This window comes from Rhamphochromis longiceps, linkage group LG16, assembly GCF_057381845.1.
Source record: "Rhamphochromis longiceps isolate RC_006_pf linkage group LG16, R_longiceps_female_GT1.1, whole genome shotgun sequence".
Taxonomy (NCBI): domain Eukaryota; kingdom Metazoa; phylum Chordata; class Actinopteri; order Cichliformes; family Cichlidae; genus Rhamphochromis; species Rhamphochromis longiceps.
In genome coordinates this window covers 21,388,307-21,411,142 of record NC_140572.1, presented here as the reverse complement: position 1 = coordinate 21,411,142, position 22,836 = coordinate 21,388,307, and the positions used below count along the sequence as shown (strand labels likewise).

At 40.0% G+C, this 22,836-nt stretch overlaps 1 protein-coding gene across 2 annotated transcripts; it reads right to left on the bottom strand.

Moving 5' to 3' along the window:
- Window positions 1-363: 363 nt before the first annotated feature.
- tbl1x (transducin beta like 1 X-linked) lies at window positions 364-21,688 on the bottom strand. 2 transcript variants are annotated; one of them, XM_085383809.1, is made up of 16 exons: window positions 21,335-21,688; window positions 6,645-6,758; window positions 6,356-6,460; window positions 5,778-5,923; window positions 5,254-5,473; window positions 4,562-4,694; window positions 4,255-4,396; window positions 4,088-4,151; window positions 3,841-3,938; window positions 3,340-3,400; window positions 3,103-3,224; window positions 2,943-3,017; window positions 2,721-2,848; window positions 2,129-2,294; window positions 1,944-2,045; window positions 364-1,790 (listed from the first exon to the last, which is right to left on the bottom strand). In XM_085383809.1, exons 3-16 carry the CDS (start codon window positions 6,411-6,413, stop codon window positions 1,764-1,766), a joined length of 1,542 nt encoding a protein of 513 aa, XP_085239935.1. In that variant the 5' UTR covers window positions 6,414-6,460; window positions 6,645-6,758; window positions 21,335-21,688; the 3' UTR covers window positions 364-1,763. The 2 variants fall into 2 exon arrangements, with proteins under 2 accessions (XP_085239935.1, XP_085239934.1); XM_085383808.1 differs by lacking the exon at window positions 6,645-6,758.
- Between the last annotated feature and the right edge of the window lie 1,148 nt (window positions 21,689-22,836).

Sequence of the window (22,836 nt, the reverse complement as noted above, 5' to 3'; positions counted from 1 at the left end):
TTTTTCTGAGCCCACCGATACAAAAGTGCACTTCATGTTGCTCCTGCTGAAGCTGACAAAAAGTGAGACAAAAACAAATAAAATCAAACAATAAAATGAAATTTAAAAAAATATTAAAAGCTAAAAAGGCAAATCAAAGTGGTAGCAGGTTCGCTTGAAGATACTTTTACTTTACATCCAAGCAGGCAGACATACTGCTCACAACACATTTCAAGCTCAGCACACCTGAAAAAAAATTTAAACAACAGCAAGGCTTTTGCATAAAATCCACCTCCTGGTCAAATGATCAGAATTTTCAGTAGGCTGATCAGAGGAAAAGTGCCAGAGAGGAACCATGCTAATAATAAAACAAGCTGCAGAAACTTTCCTTGCTTGTCTGCTTGGCAGTTACAGGTTTGTAAGATAACTCTTTATTGTCATTGCACAGTCATACATAGTACAGTAGTACAATGAAATTGGAAATTGTGAGCCCCGTGATGACTTGTTTTACACACAAAACAGAAATAAAAGCAGCAGGCTAAGTAGGATAGTGATGACTGCTAAAATCTTTAACAAGAGAACTTCCCAAATGCAGATGATGCGGTGTACATTTCCTCCATGGCTTTTAGTGATCAGCAGAGAAGAACAACAATGCTCAAGCCATTTTCCTTGATGTTTTTTCTGTGATTCACTTAACGAAAAGTAAGCTCGATCAAATGGATACGACTGGCAGATTTCAGAAAGGCTGCAACATAAGAAGCTCATGAGATATGCACTTCATTTAAAGAGTGGTCTTGTCTTGAATTATCAGCAAAGATCTGATAGCTCTAGCCATTAAAAAGCCCCTACAGGATTGCAATAAAGTGTGCTGTATATAAACATATATACACAGTATATAAGTCTGTGTATGAATCTAATTTACATCTTTACATTCTTTAAATTTACATCTAGAGTGGCAGATAATTCTCTGTATAAAGCACACTTTTCACATCTTGTCCACAGAATGACGTTTTCTGACGACTGAATCGAACAGGTCATTTTTGGAAGTTAGGACAATTTCTTGGCAGGCCTTTCCTTTTGTGTTGTTGAACCTGATGTTAAAAAGGAGCTAAGAACTACCTCATAGCGGCACATTCAGTTTGATTTTCAAAAATCCATCTGTGGAAAATAGATACAAAAAAAGAAAAGACGGAGGAACAAAGGAAAAAAGAAAAGAAAAGGAAGAATTACTCTTGAAACAAACGTTTCTCCACTGGGGAGAAATTAAGCACTGTGTCAACAGACAGCAGCAGTGCTTCAGTTTTCAGTATCAGCTACTTTCGTTGTGTTACTTCATTACGACATGAAGTTCCTCGCAATTTGTTTCCTCTCACAGCCAAACACCAGTGTCTCAATAACACTTTTGTCTTTATATATCTCGGCTCATCCGTGTTTCTACCCTCACAACCCGAAAACGGTGGACCAGTGGCCCGTGGGGATCGCAGCACTTCATCATAAGGAACCATTTTAATACATGGATGCACCCAGCGAGTTGTGTCCAGTCTAGGGGAATCTCTTAGCCAGCTTCCGCTATGTCTCAAACAGGCTTCTCATAAAATACACACATCGACTGGAGGGTGCGCTGAATTCAGTTGGAGTTAAAACCGCTGCAGTGATCTGGTTTTATTCCGGTGAGAGTTTTCATTCAGTTCACCTTTACAGCCTTTCTTGAGCAATGAGTGTGTGTTTGCTGATGGCAGGAGAAGGCATTTTTCTCCACAATCCAGGATTAATCATCAAGTGGGCTATTTTCGGAGATCGAGAACACAAACCTAGAATGTCAAAATAAATAAATAAAAATTAGATAGCTTTAATATTACATTTCAAGTCTGCATTTTTACTCGCTGTTCTTCAAATATTGGTCGTGAGAGCTTTCTGACATTTTTGTTTTATTTGAAATTAAAACTAAAATCAAAACAGCTTACCGAGCCGTCTGAGGCACTGGCACCAACTTTGTCTCCGGTGCTGTTCCAGCACACCTCGAAGATGCCGCCAGTACCCCTGTAGCTGTGCACCAAGGCTCCAGTCTGAAACAAAGCCACAAACAAATGACAATTAATTGTCTCTTCTCTGTCGTTTGGCACAGTATAAATTCCAGTCCGGCTCTTACCGTAGTATTCCAAATGTGGACACATTTATCAAAGGAGCCGCTGGCTAGGTGTTTGCCATCAGGGCTGAAGGCCACGCTGTAGACCGGTTCCTGGTGCCTGGTCAGTGTATGAATACAAACTCCTCGTTCAACATCCCACAGTCGCACTGTAGAGTCAAAAGAAGCGCTGTGTGGAGAACAGAGGATAGGAATCAGATGGTTAAGCAGCATCAAAGCATCCTAATAATCAGTTTCTTCAATAAATGCTAGTTTTTATTTCCACTGCTTTATATTGCAGAGGAAGACACGGGAAAAAAAAATTCCATTATTGAAAGCTATCCATTTGCATCATTTCAGTTTTTAAAGGCCATGTCCTAACCTATTTCACATTGCCTGTTATATCAAACTCTAAATTTACTGAAGACTAAAGTAAATGCAGAATGAGACATAGTTTCTTATCATCAAGAAGCATCGGGGCTTGTGGCCTTCGCAAACACATCTATAAGGTTCAACATACACACAGCTCATAGTGAACACAACAAGCCAGGACTTCATTAAAAGTTGACCCGTGTGATCGGTATTGAATGAGAGTTATATATAGTCAATCTCCTACCTGGCAAGCATGATGTTGGCGTTGGGGTTATTTGTGCTGGGGCCTGTGGGGCTCCACTTGATAGTGTAGATTTCTTTACTGTGAGCCTGGAGGTCATGGACACATGACTCCTGCTTCATACTCCAAATCTGCACGTGAGGGGAATGGCAAGAGCAAAGTATGTATGAATACAAATCAATGTGTTTGTTTTCTTTAACCTCCAAGACCGGAGACTGGTCTTACCTTTAAGGTCATGTCATCCGAGCAGGAGGCAAGCAGCATACCTGATGGGTCCCACTTAATGGCATTAACTTCATTCTGCAAAACAACGCTCATTAGCATGTATGTTGAGGTAGAACTAAAGTTAGTGTGAGAGAGAGATGGGGTCAGAAAAGCTGCTCACCGTGTGGCCCTGGAAAGTCTTGAGGGGGCGGTCGCTGCCAAGTCGACATACGTGGATGCACATGTCTGTGCTGCAAGAGGCAAACGTGGTGTTGTTCTGCCAGTCAACATCCAGTGCTGGGGCTGTGCACAAATCCATACTCATTAGGGTTGCACGATCGCAACTGAGCAGCAGTCACTTTGTATCATATTCATTATCTATAACAGTCATTTATCTGGATACATGAATTCGCTTTACCTGAGTGGAAAGGGAACTGCTGTTTGGCTTCTCCTGTGTGTGCGTCCCAAATGATTGTCGTCTGGAAAAGTTACAATTGCATTTTAAAACACAAGCTCAACTTTTCTGCACAAATGCACATGCCTCATCTGTCGTTCGATGGTCCATAAAGCCATCTGCAGTTAATGTCACCGACTCAGTTTGCTTAACCTTTCTTGGTAAAGTTTTACTCCATTCCATTTGATTAAATGTCTGTTGTGCTATAAAAAAGACAAATTAATCGTAAAAGACAGATAAGAAAATTTAATGTGGGAGCCAAAAATTTCAGGTTTCTTTCCCTGTTTTTAATACTGTTAAGAATTTTAGGCTATGGATATGAGAAAATGATATGTCAGAGATTTAGTCTTTGTCTGATGAGCAAAAAAAGGCTGGTTTGAAACAAAAAAAGCAAACAAAACCCCCCAAAACACAAGGATATTATTAGTGAAAGACAAATCCACGCCTGGGGATCTTTAGGAGTACCTTATCTACACCAGCGCTGAGAATACAGTTCCCCTTCTTGTTCCACTTGAGTGCAAATATGGGCCCTTTATGTTGACCCAATGTGCTTGCCAGATTTCCTAATGGATAAGAGTAATATCAGTTTCTCTTAGAAAAGATCCCTCACAAAATTGTCACGAAGGTTACATTTTTCACATCAACAATGTCAAAAAAATAAAAATCTAATGGCAAAAGAAACAACAATGTGTGACAATGATGGAGGACATACCATCCTTTGTCCATATCCTGGCAAATCCATCATACGAGCCTGTTGCCAGGAGAGTCCCATCGCTCTGTTGGACGACAACATAACAGAACTGTTACCTGACGGCACTGCCTGTTTACCAGATGGTAAAGGTACGAGAGGAAAGATGTGATGTATGATCTGAAACCTACATTCCAGTCTAGGGAGGTGACATCTTTGTTGCTGGGGACATCCTGGCCACCTTCTCGGATACAGTGGCGCAGCACCAGCTGGGTGGAGATCGAGTTATTATTCTCGTTCAGGTTCCAGATCCTGGCAGTGGAGTCCCCCGAACTGAACCAACCAACATAACAGGAGGCGGTCAAATGATTGTGGAAATACAACCTATCAGCAGTGTTTTTTTATAAAGCTAGATGTCTTACACCACAGCGTAAATACAATACAGTACGATTCATGCAGGATGAATTAAGATGTGTTTCAGCACAGACAGAGACTGACCCTGAGGCCAACAGATCGCTGACAGGGTTCCAGGCGCAGATGAAAACTTCAGACTCGTGGCCTCTGAGTACTGTAGCTTTACTGGCTGGTATCTCAACATCCACATCCATCTCCATAGGCTCACTGTGGTTATCTGAGGAGTGGACAGATACATATTTTATGTACATTAACATACACGCAAAACACAGATTTGCCTACAATTCTCAGCAAGTTTTAAGCATTGTGTAGATTTACCATTAATGTTTACAGTATTTAGTTTAGACAATTGTCAAAGGAGGTGAATATATTACTTTTCAAGCAACAGGGGGCCAACAAAGAAAATCAGTAATCTATTCAAAAAAGTCAACTAAAGTATATATTGATGTGCTTCAACTACTATGACATCTCTAATTTTAAAAGCAACTCTCAAGCTGTTATATTCCAGTAAGAAGACTCTGACCTATGCATCATATATTACTTCACACATGTTGGGCAATGGAAAATGGCTATCACTGCTACAGACATAACTGAATATACAGTAACTGACTGTGAGCTTGACACACATCTGTAACACAATGAGGTCACATTAACAGATCTCAGAAATGTATTACATGAGTCACCATTTCTGTCATGACTCAGATATTTGGGTTAAAGTTAAGAGACAAAATGTGGTGACTGTAAGCTGCGACCAACGATATTAATGTTCAACTTACTCATGTTGTGAGTACCATTCTCCTCGCCATTGACAGTGGCTTCTCCATTTTTTGGCGCATTGGACTGGATTCCAGAGGTTGAAGCTGTTATGGTACAGGTGGTCTGCTGCTGGGCTAGTCTGTCGCGGAAGGCCTGCTGCCGCGTCTGCACCACATCTGGCATCACCGCGTCAATGAGCGACAGTGACTCAATCGGTCGACCGTCAAAGACCGTGCCGTCCTGTCATCACAAGAGGAGTTAAGAACGCATGGTGGAGGGGTGTGGTTTTTAATTAGTGACTCGTCTCGTTTCCCTGATAATCGTCAATTACAAAGGTGAAGAGTGCTTCCTAATTGGCAGCCTAATACAAACACACTTCAGGGCTTCTTCCAGTACAAGACGACGTAAATGTGTGTGGGGGGGGGGGGAAATAAGCACTTGCAGTTACCCTAGCGAGTCGGCATCAAGATCAAAGTCTGTCTTTGTATCATTAAGCAACAGAAGACATCTGTGGGAGTCAGTAACAGCAGGTCCCAGCCCTCACCTCATTAATGCTGATTTCTGCCTCCACATACTGGAGTCCTTTCTGCAGGATAGAGATGAGAGCAGCAGGGGGCACTAGTGTTCCATTGATGTTGGATTGGCTGATGTGGCTCTCAATGCCAAAGGTGAATGCTGAGTGGGAGAAACCTGAAAACAAAACACCATTCACATTCATTAACAGCAGAGTGCCAAGCACAAGATGTGCACAAACACAACACAAATATTCAAAGAAAAGTCTTGTCTGATCCAATCAAAGCTAAGAGTAATTGAATACAACAACAAAATGGAATAACAAGCATGACATTTGAGAGTACAATAAGGCATGCCAATTTTCAGTGTTGACCTCTCAGAGCTGCTAGTAGCTTGTACACTGCCAGATGGCTTCAGACAGTCTCAATAAACAGTAATAAAAGACAACAGCTAGGGTTTCGGGACTGATCCAGATCCTTTAAATTCAGATCCCTGAGTATAATAGCATGCTGATATATCAAGAGCAATGCAACACTGTGTTTTCACATGGTGCTTACATCCTAAATTTACAAAGAAGAAAAAAAAAAAAAAGACATTTGAGAGGCAAACCTGACTCTTGGAGATATCTGTAGACCAAGAAGTTCACTTCGTCGCTGGTAATACTCATCTTAGCCCAGTGAAAGGAGGCGGTATGTTGGAAGGCTGAGCTCACTCCTGAGAAGAGATCAAGATTGGGATCTGAGATTAATATTTAGGTCTGTGCTCTGGCATGTGACATTTACAAATCCATAGTTTTATTGACCCGAATGCCATTTGGCATCTCCTACTGGTAAAAATAGTTACACAATGTGTCTTTGCATAGTGATACAGCTATGCGCAGACAAACAAACACACGCACGGGAAAGCCCTCACTTCCACTTCCTGTTAGTTCATTCACACTCTGGTCTTAACCACTGCTGCATGACTCGATCCTCTGATGTTGTTAAGCGCTGGATTAGTTCCTCCCAAAAATCTACATTCAGAACAAAAAGCAAGTAGATGGAATAAGCTTTGATTTTAGGATATCAAGCATGACTCTACTGCCCATCTAGTGACTTAAAATTAATCATAGCAGCCCACCTAACCTTCCAGTTTAAACAAATACAAGTATTTAATAACAGTACTTACGTTAACAATTAAATCAAAATGGAGTAACATTGTTAATTCTAACAATTTTTGGTTGCTGTACTGTTCATAATCTCCCACATGCTTTACAAGAACAGAGTAAATGAAGCTGGAAAAAAAAACCTTGTATATACACCCACAGAAACAATGTAAACACACACAAATTTATAGTAAACACCACAAGAACGAAAATGTCAGAGCAGCAGACAACAAAGCAAAGGAACCAAATTAAACCTGGGAATGCACAAAGACACACATCTAACCATTTCCTGCTCTCCCAATAAGAAGTAAACAGATGGACATTTCACCATAAAGAGACATAAAGGGATGCTGTCAGCTATGAAGACTGCATGGCTGTCCAACTTTCATTCCATACACTATCCAGGCCCACTCAAGATTCCCTTCGGTAGCATAGCAACAAGAGAGATCGAGCAAAATAGACAGAGCGGTGTTGTCCCAATTACCAGTGGGCATAAAGCCAGAGGGCTTGAACATTTTACTCAACATGAATTATTCACTCTTTCACCTTGGTATATTCTTTCAAATTGGGTCTACCTTTGTTGTAGCCCCATAGAGATGCCGAGGACTGGAATAATAGCTACCTCTAACTAGTGCAGCAAGCTTCTTTTATATTTTTGAACATAAAAGACTATGTCATTATACTCGGAGCAAAGACGCTCGCAACTGCAAAACATACACCTGAATGTCAGAAGCATTACATGGACAACAGTTTTATTCTCATTTCATCGATTGCTGAAGCATATGATAATGACAGACACATTTCACTCAAGGTAAGAGTTCTTTTACCCGCTTCTTCCAAAGAATAAACAATGCTAAGCTTGTCTACCTTCATCGATGTACCCAGTTCTGGCCCACAGCCCTCATGTTTCCCCTTTAGCTAATTAGCTTACATATGGGACTAAGACAGACTAGCCACATCAAAGCGTTCAGCCACTGCTCCCAGGGCCTCTATAGCTACATACCAAACAACTGGAAACATCATCAAATGGGAGTCTAGAGAGAGAGATGCTGGTCTCATCAGCAGCACCAATAAAGCCTCTATCAGATGGGCACATGATGCAACCGTCCATTACACAACACGCTGTGCATTCAAGACTCCTTTGACTAAACACTGGGCCTAACCAGAGAAGATGCCAACCTCTGTCCTGCAAAGGTTTATCAGTTCAGATGAACTCAGATAAGCACAGAAGAAAAACATGAGACATCCAAACTGATTGTACGCTTACAGGATCGTAGGATTTGTAGGACTTATTAGAGGGCTGTCTAATGTGCTTAGCAACATGCAAATAAAATCAAACACATTGTTGATCGTAAACCACACGGCTCAGTTTGAAATAGAAATCTGATTCATGTCACTTATTGCACAGGTAAGAGAAAAATACTCAACAATGAAACACGTAACCCTACTTTGTGAAATGCTTTCAGTCTCTCAGCTGGCAGATTTGATTAATGTCCTGTCAATCAACGGAAACAAAGCAGCAAATTGCACTCCAGCAAAACCAGTCTTCATGTGGCAAATACACATACGAGAAATCAGATGACGCATCTGAAATACAAATCAGCGTGTGAGCAACAGTTACAGAAATACCCATCTGTTTTCTATTAAGCTACCATTATCATCTTAAGAGTTTCCTGTCTTCACTTCGTCTTAGAGACTGTATTAAAACGGACAAAAAAAATAAAACCTCATCACAACGAACATGCCTGCATGGTGATATTGACACCATTTACAGGCGGAAGAAAAATATAGCTCTACAATCGTATCAACTCTGTCAAATGGAAAACATGTGACTGCAAAGCAAAAAATAAAAATAAAAATGGAAATTGCTAGAGTTGATAAAAATCACCTAATGGGTCAATTATGAGCATCCCTGCTGAGGACATCAGGCTCACTGCAGCCACTCTCACTATACTGCCTCTAAGACGACACCCTCATAATCCACCTTTGACCATCACACTAAACCAAACAAAGCCTGCTTAATGCCTCCTTAGTGTTCACATAGCATGTTATTGTTTCTGAATTCATGATATGTTAATGCGAAGCGATGTGCTAATCTGAATTCATGTGCATATCCATGTATACCAGCACACTATGACCCAGACCTCAATTCAGCTCTGATTTCTGCTCAATTTATGGTCATGCGTGGATGTCGAGTGTAGCTCTACGGCTACACAGATAACATAATTACTGGATTGAAACCAACGCAGATGCTGGAGTGCAGTCCTTCAGAAAGCCAACAGTATGTTGCCTGACTGATGACATTACAAGATTACAGCAGGTTTAAAGCCAACTGGTTGAAAAGCTGATTAAAATAGGAAAGTGTGAGTGGTGAGTGTGCACCACAAAGAAGAAGAATCACAAAATTACAAATGAATACATAAATAAGAAGCACACATTAAAAACATAAACAATGGCTGCAGAGAACAGTCTATACGTTTAAATTATAAATTGTGTCTTCTCTGCAACAGAGCGAAAGCCAGAGAACCAACAAGAGCCAAAACTGAACAAAGTAGCACACATTACTGGCTGTTCCACATATCTGACAGTGTCCCCAAGTGACACAGTGGCAACATGTAGACACGGGTCTGGTTAGCTCTGTGCAGCAACAGCACAATACTAAAGCAATATTGTGCCAGGACTGTGCCTCTGCTGCTGGCTAAAAAAACGTGACAACAATGCCCAGCAATGCTGTGGCTGAATGCTTCGAGATATTTTCAGTGTTGAAATAGACAACTTAGACTTTTGCCAGTATGTTTTTCTGCCCAGTTACTGCATAGTTGATTTATTTATCCAGGTACTACAGCTTTGGATTTGATCTTATCATAGCAGATAATGTGAATGTAGAAATAGCAGGTACTAGCTGATACTCAAAGACTCACAAGAAATATGAAACTGGATGTCAGATATAAGGACAGATGTCTCTTTTCTTTTCCTTTTTATTCTTTTTGCAGAAAGACCAAGGATAGTCAGCACCTAACACTTCCCTCTACAGACGCTCTGTCGATAAATTAGTACATTCCTAAGAAACAGACATGACTAACATATGATGCAATTCACAGAAGGTGGCAGTGTTGGGGGAGGGGGAACTCAAATTGTCATGCTATGCTGTTACAGCGTTTTTCCAACTTCCTTGTTTTGAGCTTCACATTTTGAACTGTGACCACAGAGGGATATCAGATGAAAGACTGGAGAGTAGTATGAAAGCTGGTCAAATCTTAATTTGTATGAAGTCAAATTTCAAATTAGAGACTTTTTTTTTGGAAAAGGGGTGGTTATAAAGCTCAGAAACCTGCTTCAATACATAAACCAAGAGTTTTAAATATCAAGCTGCTCTAAACTGTGCAAAAACAGATCAACAACAAAATATTGATATTCCCCTTAAGGAAAATGAAAGGATTACATATGAAACCGTTTAAATGCAACTATTTGAGCATTTAAAACAGCATGTGTTGATTTAAATGTGCATAGATAGAAACAAAAATTCACAGCAAATTGAATAATACCTTGTGCAGAAATCTTAGATCTTTTCCTGTGAAAACCTCACTAAAAATCCAATCAAATGCTTTCTGAACATCAACATTTGGCTGTAAAAAAAAAATAATAATAATAATAATAATACAGCACAGAAAAACACACAGGCATCTCCTACACATGCAGGCTGGAATAGAACGATGTTAAAAAAAAACCCTGCATACCACGGACCCCATTTTCTCCTGAACAGTCAACTCCTGACAGATGTGCAAACAAGACCTGGAAACAGCAGCCATTTTCTCTTGAACTGCTCTGCTGAGTAAAACCCGCCTTTGAAGCTTCTGGTTTGGGCTGCAGTCTGGGGTGTGTGTGTGTGGGGGGGGGGCAAAGGGGACAGTGGAGGGGTGCATTGTGATAATGATCCCCACACAGGTAATCACAACAACAACAACCATTTGTGCATTGTCCTTTGCCTTTCTCAGTGACTCACTAAATGACAGTCAATGTAGGTCGGCAAATGATGGGGGATGGTAGCCTTCGGTCTCTAGGGGAAACACTTCTCCCATGCTTGCTATGGGTGGAAACACTTAATGTTTACCAGGGGTGGCCAGCCAAGTGCAATGGAAGTCTGCAGGTTTTTCATTCCAACCAGTTACTACACCCACACATTACAACACCTTTGGATGAGTGCATCTTACACGTGAAATTACCTGTTACAGTAATGAGTTGCGGAAAAGAAAAAAAAAAATCTTTAGGCTCTCCAAGCCATGGTTGGCCATGCTTGGAACTACAAGGACTGGGCTACTAGATCTTTCAGCATGATGAGTCATGAGGCTGAAGCAGCTGGCATAGTTGTGTGACCACTGCAGCTTCTGTCTGCCTTTTTTTTTTTTTTCCTTTTTGAAGTCTACATGCAAGCATGTCTGCATAGGTTGTATACCCATACACCTTCACTCTGTGTAACCAAATACCTTTGCAAATGGACACAAACATGATACCATGAATCCCACATAACACATTAATGAGCGCATTCAGTCCCACTAGAGCTTCATCAAACACACCCAATCCTATGATCCTCGCAAATTACAAGTCAAATTTGAACTCCTTATTAGACACAGCAATATGAGTGAATTTGCACTCGCAAGAGAGACACTGGAAAAGAGGGTTTCTCCCTGGGAAATGATTGGAAAATGGCAACAGACTAAGGATCACTGATGGAGCCACCATAATTGTTTCCATTCAGGACCCAAGATCCACCCTCATGCAAAACTCGTCAACATCAAATAAAAATGTCATCTCTCACTTGCATACGGGTGACATTTAGTTTTCTCAGTTGAAACCAAACTAGTATTATAGTGTTCAAAGAAGGAAATTCCCAGGTGTCTTCTCTATTAGCGCAGACCCTACATTTGTAACCATAAGAGAGCAAAACATCAATTATTTTAATAAACAGAGCATATGACTCAAAAGAAGATGAATCTGTATTTTCATCATCAAAGAGTACACTCTAAAACTGCTTTAATTTTATAACAGAAGAGGGCTAAAATGACTGATTATTTCTAGTAAAAACATCTAAATGAGATCATCCATCCATCTCTCTCACACACGTTACAAAATTATTAACTACTGTTAAGTCAAAATGTAGCATATTTATTCCTTAAAAATAAAAAGTGCTATATTACGCTAATCATTCTTAACAGCTTTTTATCCACTACATGAAACAACCTGCCCACACCTAGGCACATTCTTGCCTAAATGATTTTGGTCATTTTGGCTGATGACAGATGCATCATTTTGTCATGCAAGTACAACAAATTATTGCATATATTAAAATGTTACAATATCGGATTAGTTTAAAAGCATACAGCATGGAACTGGAAATAAATCTGATTACTGACAAGCTACACTGAAGACAAAATAACCAGGTTACTGGTAAGCTATTAATTTGGCGTCTCCAGATAAGCTTCTTTCATACATACAATCACACAAGCGTATCGAGAACTAGTCACTGTGGGGCATGCCTGTGTATATGGCTTTGTGGGGGTGGGTGGCGAATAAGTACATTGTGTGGAGAAGATTCTGGGACACAAAGCTTTTTTTTTTTTTTCCCTTCATGCTGAAGGCAGCACACAAACAACATAAAAATCCACCTTTCCCATTGCTCAGTTAGAACTTCACAAATTTATGTGGTTTTACATCTAGGCCAGTGCATACCAAGCGAAGCGGAGAGTGAATTATCTGCACGTCTGATAATAAACGCCTAAATGAATAATGAATAGAGCATTTGGAAGTGTTTTGACTGTGTTGACATTACGCAAATGCAGCCATTGTCTACACCACTGACAGGAACTGAAAGTATTACATCTCTATGGGAGTGTACAGTATGTCTTAACAAGCTTTTGCATAAACACTATTTCACTACCCGAAAAAAAAAGTAACCATTATAGCTTTTGTGTATTTATTCAATAGTAATAAAGAATCCTTAACAAGTTAGTAGTCATTTCAGAGGCCTCTGCAAGGCATTTCTTTTTCTTCATCAAAATGAGGATAGCACAAATGAGCTGTAAACACCGAGACACACCAGTGTAGGCAATACAAGTGTTGCTATGGTGACCAAAGGCTCTTGCTTCTCTGTCAACAGCTGCTCATGCCACCCTAAATACCCCCACTCTCCTTGAGCTTTCCTTCCATCTGACATCAGGGTCAAGCAAACAAGTCAGACAAGCGTGCTGAAAAACTGATCTTCATTCTAAGCCATCTCACGGCTGCTTCTTTAGCCAGCATTTACACCGTGTAACACTAACAGCAACACACCAAAGATTTCCCTTTGTCTGTGTCCTCCACACAGCATCTTCCATGCTGAACAACTGACTGCACACGAGCAATAAAAGTTTGGGACATTTTAGGGTTTCCTCTTGCAACCGCATGAGTATATGGGTCATGGAAATACACACAATTATAGACAGTCACAGAATACTACTACCACATTTTACAGAAGTACATTCATTTTTGCTTCTTGGCCAAAACTATGAAATTGTCTTATTGCGATATCCTGTTGCAATTTTAAGCATAAACGAAGAAAACAAAAAACTAAACACTGCTATTGCTGTGTAATAAAAACTGATCTTAAATACTGCTGCATATACATCCAGCTGCTGCATGATGCACTTAGCCTCACCTCAACTCTATTCTGTTTTGTTGAATGCCTTTATTAAGGCTTTCAGTTGGCGTGCATTTAAATGTCAGAGTTGCATGTAGGGCTGGGCGATATGACCCAAAATTCATATCTCGATATTTTTTAGCTGGATGGCGATATAAGATATATATCTCGATTTTTTTTTTTTAAAGCTATAAGTTAAGAACAAAAAGAGAGTTCTTAGTCACACTGTGTCCCAGATGTCACATGGGCACTTTTATTTACATACAGCGTAGATGTACATGAAGAAATTACTCAAAAATAAATTATCAGCATTTATTAAATAATCATGGTCCATAAATAAAAGAAAACAATGTTGTTTTTGTGCATAACAAAAAGCTCACAATTGTGCAGTCAAAATGTAAACTAATAGACGCTGAGCATAATAACAAAGAGACAGATTTCACAGCTGCACCACATCTCTGAACAGGTGCCGTTTGTGGTCCTTATACACACACAGTACGTATCACTCCGCGAGGCTCCTCCTTGGTAGCCGTAATCCTCCGACAATCCATCAAGCGGTGCAGCTCCGTAGCTTAGCAAAGTCATATTAAAACATTTTTTTGACAGATTGCTGAGCGCTGTGTTCCACATAAAATCGGTTCGCGGTCAGTAAGCACAACCAGAATTCATACATAAGGCGCACTGTCGATTTTTGAGAAAATGAAAGGATTTTAGGCCGTGCAGCTCCTCCGGGCTGCATGTCGTTAGCGCGGTTAGCTCGTTAGCGCGGTTAGCTCGCTAACACGTTGACGCCGTCCAGCCCCACGCACGGTAACTCGCTAATGGAGATTTTCCGCTTTCATCTTGTCATTGCCTGCAGGTGAAGCTATGGGGGAGGCGGAGTTGTGTTCAGTGAAGGAGAGGCGAGGCCGAGTAACGTTGCGTAGAGACAAAAGTGGACGAAAGAGAGGCAAACCTGCGGCTCCACAAGTATAATTATAACGTAACATAGACTATATCGATATAAACGATATTCTCACATCTTATATCTCGTATGAAAATATATCGATATTTTTAAAAAACTCGATATATCGCCCAGCCCTAGTTGCATGCATTAACTTTCTGCCTTCTACCATCTGTAGTTTGTGCTTCTTTGTTCCTCTACATGTCCTCTCTCATTGTGTCTTTCTGCAGGGATCTCTGGACTCAGAGCTGCACGCTCCTGGTCTTCAGATACAAGCCCTCTGAGCTCAGTGTTTGTCGTTTCCCTGTAGTCTTCTTTTCTATCTTCGCTTCTAGTGTCAAGCTTCAAGTGAAAGCTTTTTTCCCCCCTCCATCCCCGCTGTCACCACATGCTTGCTCAAAGAAAATCACTGGGTTTCTCTCTATGATATTGTAATTAGGACATATCATACCGTTCACGGTAATACCGGTATAATGTTGGGCAATGACAAGAAAATGAAATATCGCGATAGAATATGGGTAAAATGCGCATGCGCAGTGCCTTTGTTTTCATACGCACATGGCGAAAAAGGCACGGCGGCGACGGAGAATGACAAGGGCGAAAGCGGATCGTTGAATGAAACGGATGAACCAGAATTGGTTTGTAAAAATGCTGCAACTTCAGTGGTGTGGAACTGGTTTAGCTTTCGTCTGTCAGATACATAACAAAGCACTATTTTTGGTGGAGCATGCTAGTGGACCGTCATTATTACCGTTTTTTTTTTTGGAAAATACGGCACACTTAAAAATCAATCATTAGATTTTTCTGAAAATCGACAGTGCCCCTTATAATCCCGTGTGCCTTATGTTTGAATTCTGGTTGTGTTTACTGACCTCGAAACGATTTTATGTGGTACACGGTGCTCGAAAATCTGTCAAATGTTTTAGTACGACTTTGCTAAGCTACAAACCCGCACCACTTGATGGATTGTTGGAGCATTACAGCTATCGTAGGCAGGAGCCTCCGGAGGGATACGTACAGTGCTTCAACATAATATTACCGTATTGCATGTGTATAAGCTCTTTTTAAGTTTTGTGGATATTATACTTCGTTATGCTGAGGATATGTCGGTCAATTTCCACTGGAAATGCCTTTAGGTTAAACTGTCAGCAAGGAATTTGCATTTGTACTGTTACATTTTTATATAACTTTAATGCAAAAAACAGCTGCTTGTTTAAGTGAAAATACATTGATGGGGTTTTTTTGCACTAATAAAATTGTGGAGTTGTAAAGTATTTTGTCTAGTGTCAATTATCGTCAGTTATATCGTTATCGCAAATTTTCAGATCTATATCGTGATAAATATTTTTGGTCATATCGCCCTGCTCTAATTGTAATGGCATTAAAATGGCACTGGTGTGATGCTCGAGCCATACTGCCTGCCTCAATCTCTGCATATAGCTACCTCACTGAACAGCTGTTGTCCACAAAGACAGTGCTGCTGTTGCAGCACTACTATTGCCAGCCCACAGAGAGAGCAAGAGAGATACCTTTCACCTTAATGCAAGTTTCCAACATTGTGGTACATGGCTGACAGCCCACCTGGCCCAAGCACCTACACACCACCTCCACAAATAAAATGGAAATCACTTATTATGAGGTGGATGTTGGCTAGTTGAATGAACTAACCTACATAACATGAGGCTGTCAACAAGTACTCTAAATTGGATTATATAATCAATATAATCTAACTATAAAATACATACAAATAAATAATATTCTTTGGAAAAACAAAAACGACAAGCAACACTGTTATGCCATTTGTCTTATCTTGCAAGCCACACATAACGCAATGCAGAGTTTCTACCAGTAAAGTTTTTAGACCCAGCAGCTGGGAACAGGACTGTTAATGTGGAAATATTTACCCACAATGTTGCACAGTGGCAGAGTGGAAACAGCAGAGCTGCTTGCTGCTTCAGATTTCAGACACACAGCTGCTGGTGCAAGGAAATACAGGGAGCAAACAATTAAGCCTACCACAATAAGGTAAATCTTAATGTGTTAAGTCACAACATTTCCCTGATTATTTTAATTTAGTTTTTCAAACTTCTTTATAGCTCTAACTACTAGAGGCTAAATTCAGTCATCAGGATCCTTACATTTTGCACTACACCAGCAGACAACCTAAAAGCATGGACAGAAGTTACAGCTTGTCACTATCAGTGACTGAAAATGAAATGTAAGTCCAGGGTCTGACAAGAGTGAATAATTCTGTAACAACCATGTGGTTTTGATGGCATGGAGTTCACAGCTGAGCTCAAGTGTGATTTGCACTCAAATCAATCTAAAAATAAACAACGTTAAATAAAATAACTATGTAAGACATGATGTCTCATTGTAGTGGTATGCCTGCTTGCAGACATGCTGCAGATACATCTAATATGCAATAATGGTTTGAACCTGAGTGGATTTTGATAAAGGAATAACGAAATGTCTTTTTTGGCCAATTCTAACAGCCCTAACATCATCCAGTCCTTTTGAGAACTGTGGACTTTCAGTGTTACTGACAAAACCCAAGCATGCACACATATACTGCAGGGTTTCCACCAGCATACTGCAAACCCAGAAGCCCAAGCAACTGCAAAGTTTGAATTACAGCCTTTCAAGTGACTGGAATTATAAAGAGATTTTAAAAAACAAACAAACCAAAAACATACAGATGCTGATTTTTTTAAATAAATAAAATATAATTCAGAAACAACTGTGAATCCATCATAAGCAGGGGATTCTCTCACATATCAAATCGCAATATTCAATCAATATTTAAGCCCAGTTTCCAAAAGGTGCACAAGTCTTTGTTAAATGATGTAGCACGGAGTGGCTAAGATGATGATGACATACTTTGCATGCATAACTACACTGATTGCTCCACAAAAGATAAGATAAGCTTACGTGGCTGACTCAGGATGAAGATTAAGACGTAGGCAAAAAACACAATATGACCATCAGTAAAGAACTTTCCCACTCTGGCAAGTATGTGCTTGCACAACTTCCTGAAAAGTCATCCACCAACTATTTCTTCATTCATCCTTCTAAAAAGTAACAAAAAAAAAACCAAGAAAAAAAAAAATCAAGCAAGTCACACTTAAGAGATGTGATCATCTGCCTACAATTGAAAAGCGCTAAACATTAATACTTAAATTTTTAACAGATGCCTAAAGGGATATATACTTGCTCTACTTTTATTCTAAGTAGGGACAGAGGGAAGACACCATAGGCTGTAGCTCACACAATGATAAACAGCACCACCCTAACACCAAATGATGTCCAAATAAATAACTACAGCCTTCAACTAGTCAGTACTTGTATGGCAGTTATTTTAGAGTAACCACCAGTGCACCAGTTGGCTGGTCGCCACTGAACACTGCATGTCTCTTTTGAAGGGAGAGAATGGCCCACCTTCCCCCATGGTCTATCATAAATAAATACTGCTACAGAAATATTTGGACAGCCCAGTGAAGAGATTTGCAGCACCACAAGGCTGACACACAGGACTTCCTTGCCCTACTTATGAAGAGGGAATACATTTCTGTTTTTAATACAGTCTCATTGCACTGTGGATCTGATGTTTTCTTACAGTAGTTAGATATAAATAAGTTAAAAAAATAAAATAATAATTGAACTATTATGTTTCATAGACTGTAGGCCATGAGATGGGTTTTTTTCTTCTTTTAAAACACAAGACCAGGTATTGCATGGAAGGTAAAAAGAACACCTTTCATCTCAGATCCTGTCACGAAGCAGCCTAACAATGTTATTTGGCTATGCCCCCTGAGGATTCAGTACAAATGGTAATTGTGTCAATTTATTGGAACGCCAAATAAAAAGACAGATAAATCCACTAAGAAAAGGATTTAAAGTCTATATCATTACTCATACTTTATAGAGTATTAATTCTAATGCTGAACATTAGAGATTAATACAGGCAAAACACTGAAACTAAATCCTGGTGTTCTTTTACCAGGTGGCACTGAACCTGTAACTTTTGTAACTACTGTAATTAGAGTTCAACACAACTCATACAACAAAGGACAGGTTTTCACCACACGGTAAGCAGTCTAGATTGGGTTATGGAGAAATTATTTTACATAGCGTGAATGATGTTATTAAATTTGGCTGGAGTAGCATTTTAATTCAGCCTCAATAAAGTCACGGACAATCTCAGCAACAGCTTGCAAGTTTATTTACTTGAAGTCCAGCATTTGGGGTGTTCTGAATTCACTTTGCTTCTATTGCTCATCTCTCTTCCTGCACTGACTCAGTGACCCCAATTCTAAAGCAGTAAATCACATTAAACTGCAGCAAGACTTGAATCTCCTACATGTTCGCTGTTGTTGCAGTGTTGCCCACCCCTTACTTTATATTGAGTCATCACAGTTGTCTTCTACATTCCCACCAACTACTGGACTGAAGTGGAGCAGCTGGTTGCAAAAACTGTTTAAGACACTCGTCACACCAGATCTTTAGAAAACAACACAGCGCAAGAAAGTGCATTTAAACAACTCAATCTAAAAGAATATCCTGCTTGACACTCAAACATTTTACACACCAGTCATACATGAGACCTTTTCTTTTTTCCCTTACTCTTTGTAAGTGACATTACATAAACAATTAATGATAATTTGGCATTACTATCCAGTGTGCACACACTCCATATGTATGGTAAATTTGCAAGGTAAACTATTAAGCACATAAAATAAACTATTCACAGTACAGGCTGGAAATGAGATTATAAGTGTTCGTTGTAGACGTGCCCCTCCTTATAAATTAGGTCATCAATGAGGATTGGGAAGCTACTAAACTGTAGCCTCAAAAAAAAGTCTAGTTAAAAAAAGAAGGAAGAAAAAAAAACAAAACAAAAAAAAAAAAAAACAGACTTCTTCGTGTGAACTATGCCTCAAATTTCACAGGACCTTGGAAAAACCATTATAGAAATGGAAAATGCAAGAAAAGGAAGGAAAGCATTTTTATAGACCTGGGTGTTCAGCAAATTCAAAATCATAAAAAATGTCTCTAAGTAAAAGTAGACATTCCTGCTGCTATAAATAAAAAACCAGCAGAAACTCCTTGGTTTGAAGAAAAAAAAATTCACTGGATGACACTAAGACCAACTGTGAAGTATGGTGGAGGTAGTATTATGGATTGGGACATTTTTACTTCAAAGGCCACAATTAAGGCCCAACTGTGACATTTACTCTTACTGCTAGCAGTTCAAAAAGTGATAAACAAAACTGAGTTTAGCCTTCCATAACACTCCTAGTTTCTCATGTGGCCTCTTGGGAAAATTAATTGGCCACCCCGCCTTACAGTGCTTGAAGTAACAATGAAATTGACACAGTAATAAGAAAATTTACAAGAGAATGGCATGATTGAGATCAACGACCTCAAGCTTAGGAGAGGTTGGTTTATGACACAAGATAATCACCCAACGCCAAAAAAAAAAAAAAAAAAAAAAAAAAAATTATGAACCAACAATGGAGAGGTTAAAACAGAAGAAAATTCCTGTTGTAGGGTGGCTGTGTTGGAGTCCTGCCCTAAAGGGAACTGACATGCTGTGGCATGGCTGTTCAGCAAAAAATCCCAGAAAATATGTAACTCCTATTGAGATCAAATAACATTCAAATACTGCCACTAGGTCAACAAGAAATGGGAGCATCACATTGACATTACTTATGTGGGCCACTGAAGTAGAATCAGGTTACAGAATTTAAATAGCAGGGGTTTTAGCCAGTCCTGGCATCTGAATCTTTTTTATATAGCAACATTAACATTTTTGTTTCTCTTCTTGGTGAACCGGTACAAAAGCATGACTGGTCCACATGGCATAGAGCCTATCCTCTTAATTAAAAGAAGTCAATGTTTATCCTTGTTTTTAATTATCTTGGATATATTCAACTGGGAGAAGGCCAAAACTTGGAATAACCTGGATTAAGATGCACTTTGATTCTCTTAAAGCAGACAAGACTGTTGAAGCTGTATCCCATCATTCCAGGCACTATTTAGAGTCGTAAAAGGCAGGTCAAACCACGTTTCTCAATCTCTCATTTCTCTCCTAATGTAGTCTGTGCTTGTTGAGTGTTATGTAGACATGCATTATCACACTTTATATTCCTTCCTACACAGCAGAGTTTCTCTAAAAGCGTCTGCCTGTGCTGTGCTGCATGGTAGAAGGTCATAAGCTTAACAGTAACAATTTAAAACTGGAGTTATACAAGAGCATGAACTGGCCCTTGAAACTGGTGGCACTGTCTAGTACAGTTGAATTTCTCTCCCCTCCCCCACACATGCGCTTCCTAAGTCTGCATGACAATATAAATATGTATCATTCATGCTTTAGCTCAAACAAAATGACCTAAAGTGCAGCTTAATGTTGTTTGACTTCAGTAGCACATTTCCACCAAAGTAGACAAACTAATCAGTCACCACAATGGGACAACCTTGAACCTCTAAAACTTAAGTCTGTTTAGTAAAAGTAGTCCACAGGTCGGCTACATAAGGTTAAGCATGAGTATGTTTCTTTAAGAAAAACAACAATGTAGCAGAAAAGTAGGCTGTTTGAAAAATCATGAACAAAAGAGGCTAAATTAAAAGGCGCAAACGGGAATTTCAACACACGTGTGGAGTCAATGGGTGACTAAGCTTTGTGCCGGCAAGTATCCTCCTAATCAACGCCGTAATCACCAATTTCTCAAAGTCATTATCCTCTTTGCTTTTAACCCACATAAACACACAAGCAGCCTGAATGCAGTGCTGCCCAAAACAGTGCCACTCGACCTTTACTTAGCTTACCTTTTATTGTGAGTGAACTCGTGGTGTCCGCCGCCACCTCTTCCTTCTTCTTCCACAAGGAGAACCTCCAACTTCAGCGAGCTAGCTACGACTTTCCTCCCATTTTGATTACCGTCACATTTCAAGTTCCGACCGCGGGTGTGAGTGTGTGTGTGACTCACTGCCGGCTAAATTTGCTGTGCTAACAAAGCGTGTTCACCCAGACGCGCGCGCGCACACACACGCACAACTGGCGGTAAAGTTGGAATAAACCCGAGTTTCTGTGGCTGAGGCTGCAGGCTACTCTCTGTAGAGTTTCACCCTCACCGTTCACTGAGAACAGGAGCAGAAAGAGACAGCAGCGAGCGCTAAACGGCAGGGAGAGAGAGACTTACACAGAGAATAGGAGAGAGAGAGAGAGAGGACGGGGGCGGGGGGTTGAAGGCTAAACTGTCTTTAATAAACCTGACTATTATAAACACGATCTATTCTGGGGTTAATAATCCAGGGACTGTTTTATCTCATTTGTATCTGATTGGCCTAATTAGCCAAATCAGCAGCCAAAGTGTCAATTTGTTAACACCTTATGGAAAATATACAGATACACGTGCTGTCTGGAACCTATGTGTGCCATTAACGCATAACTACTGTACACTTTGTATATTTGCGCACGTGTGGATTGAGCAGAGCGTGTATTAAATTTGACCCCCCTCCTCCCCCCATATAGATTAGGCGGGATAATTAATACCATTAAAACATGGCTCTCGAGCTTAAGTGCACTATGATATCTTGTTTCAGTTTAAGGACAGTGCGCTGAGACTACAGTGTAGCATGTTGTTGCCTATCTGGCCTCTCGGGGGCTCTTCCCATCCCCCCACACACCGCTATTTTTCGCCTGCCTGGTCACACAGCGGTTGATTAATTCTCCTTTCGCCTTGCTCAGTCATTCAGATTTGGAAAGTAAATAACAAGTTGACATCAGTGTGACACATTCCTTTGGTTACCGTATGTATATCAATACTTGCGCATCACATATTCCATACAAACGCTACAACTGCTCCAGCCTCAAACGAAATGGTGGTGTATTACGAGCTTTTAGTTGGTTGGCCTGCAAGCATACACGTGCACTTTGATATATTGAGAGATAGGTTAGAGAGAGAGGTTTGAAGGCCTCGTAATGCACAATAGTAGTGCAAAATAACCTTTTACATATACAACAGTGATAAAGAAAAATAATAAAATAAAATAAAAATAAGACTGGTGGTGTACAAAGATTTGGTGCAAATATCACTAATAAATATTATGTACACTATAACTCTAAGAAACAGCAATAAGAAGGTCTGATATTGAAATGCGTGTGGGGTTTTGGCAGGTGTGTTCACCTGTCACGAAGATGGAAGCTGTTGTACAGTTTCACATAGGCCAGTAGGAATGATATTCTGAAGTGTCCTTTATGGCAGCGAGGTTGAATAAGTCTGAGAGAGAATAAGCTCTGCTGCCTCTGTAGTATAGAATGGAGCGGG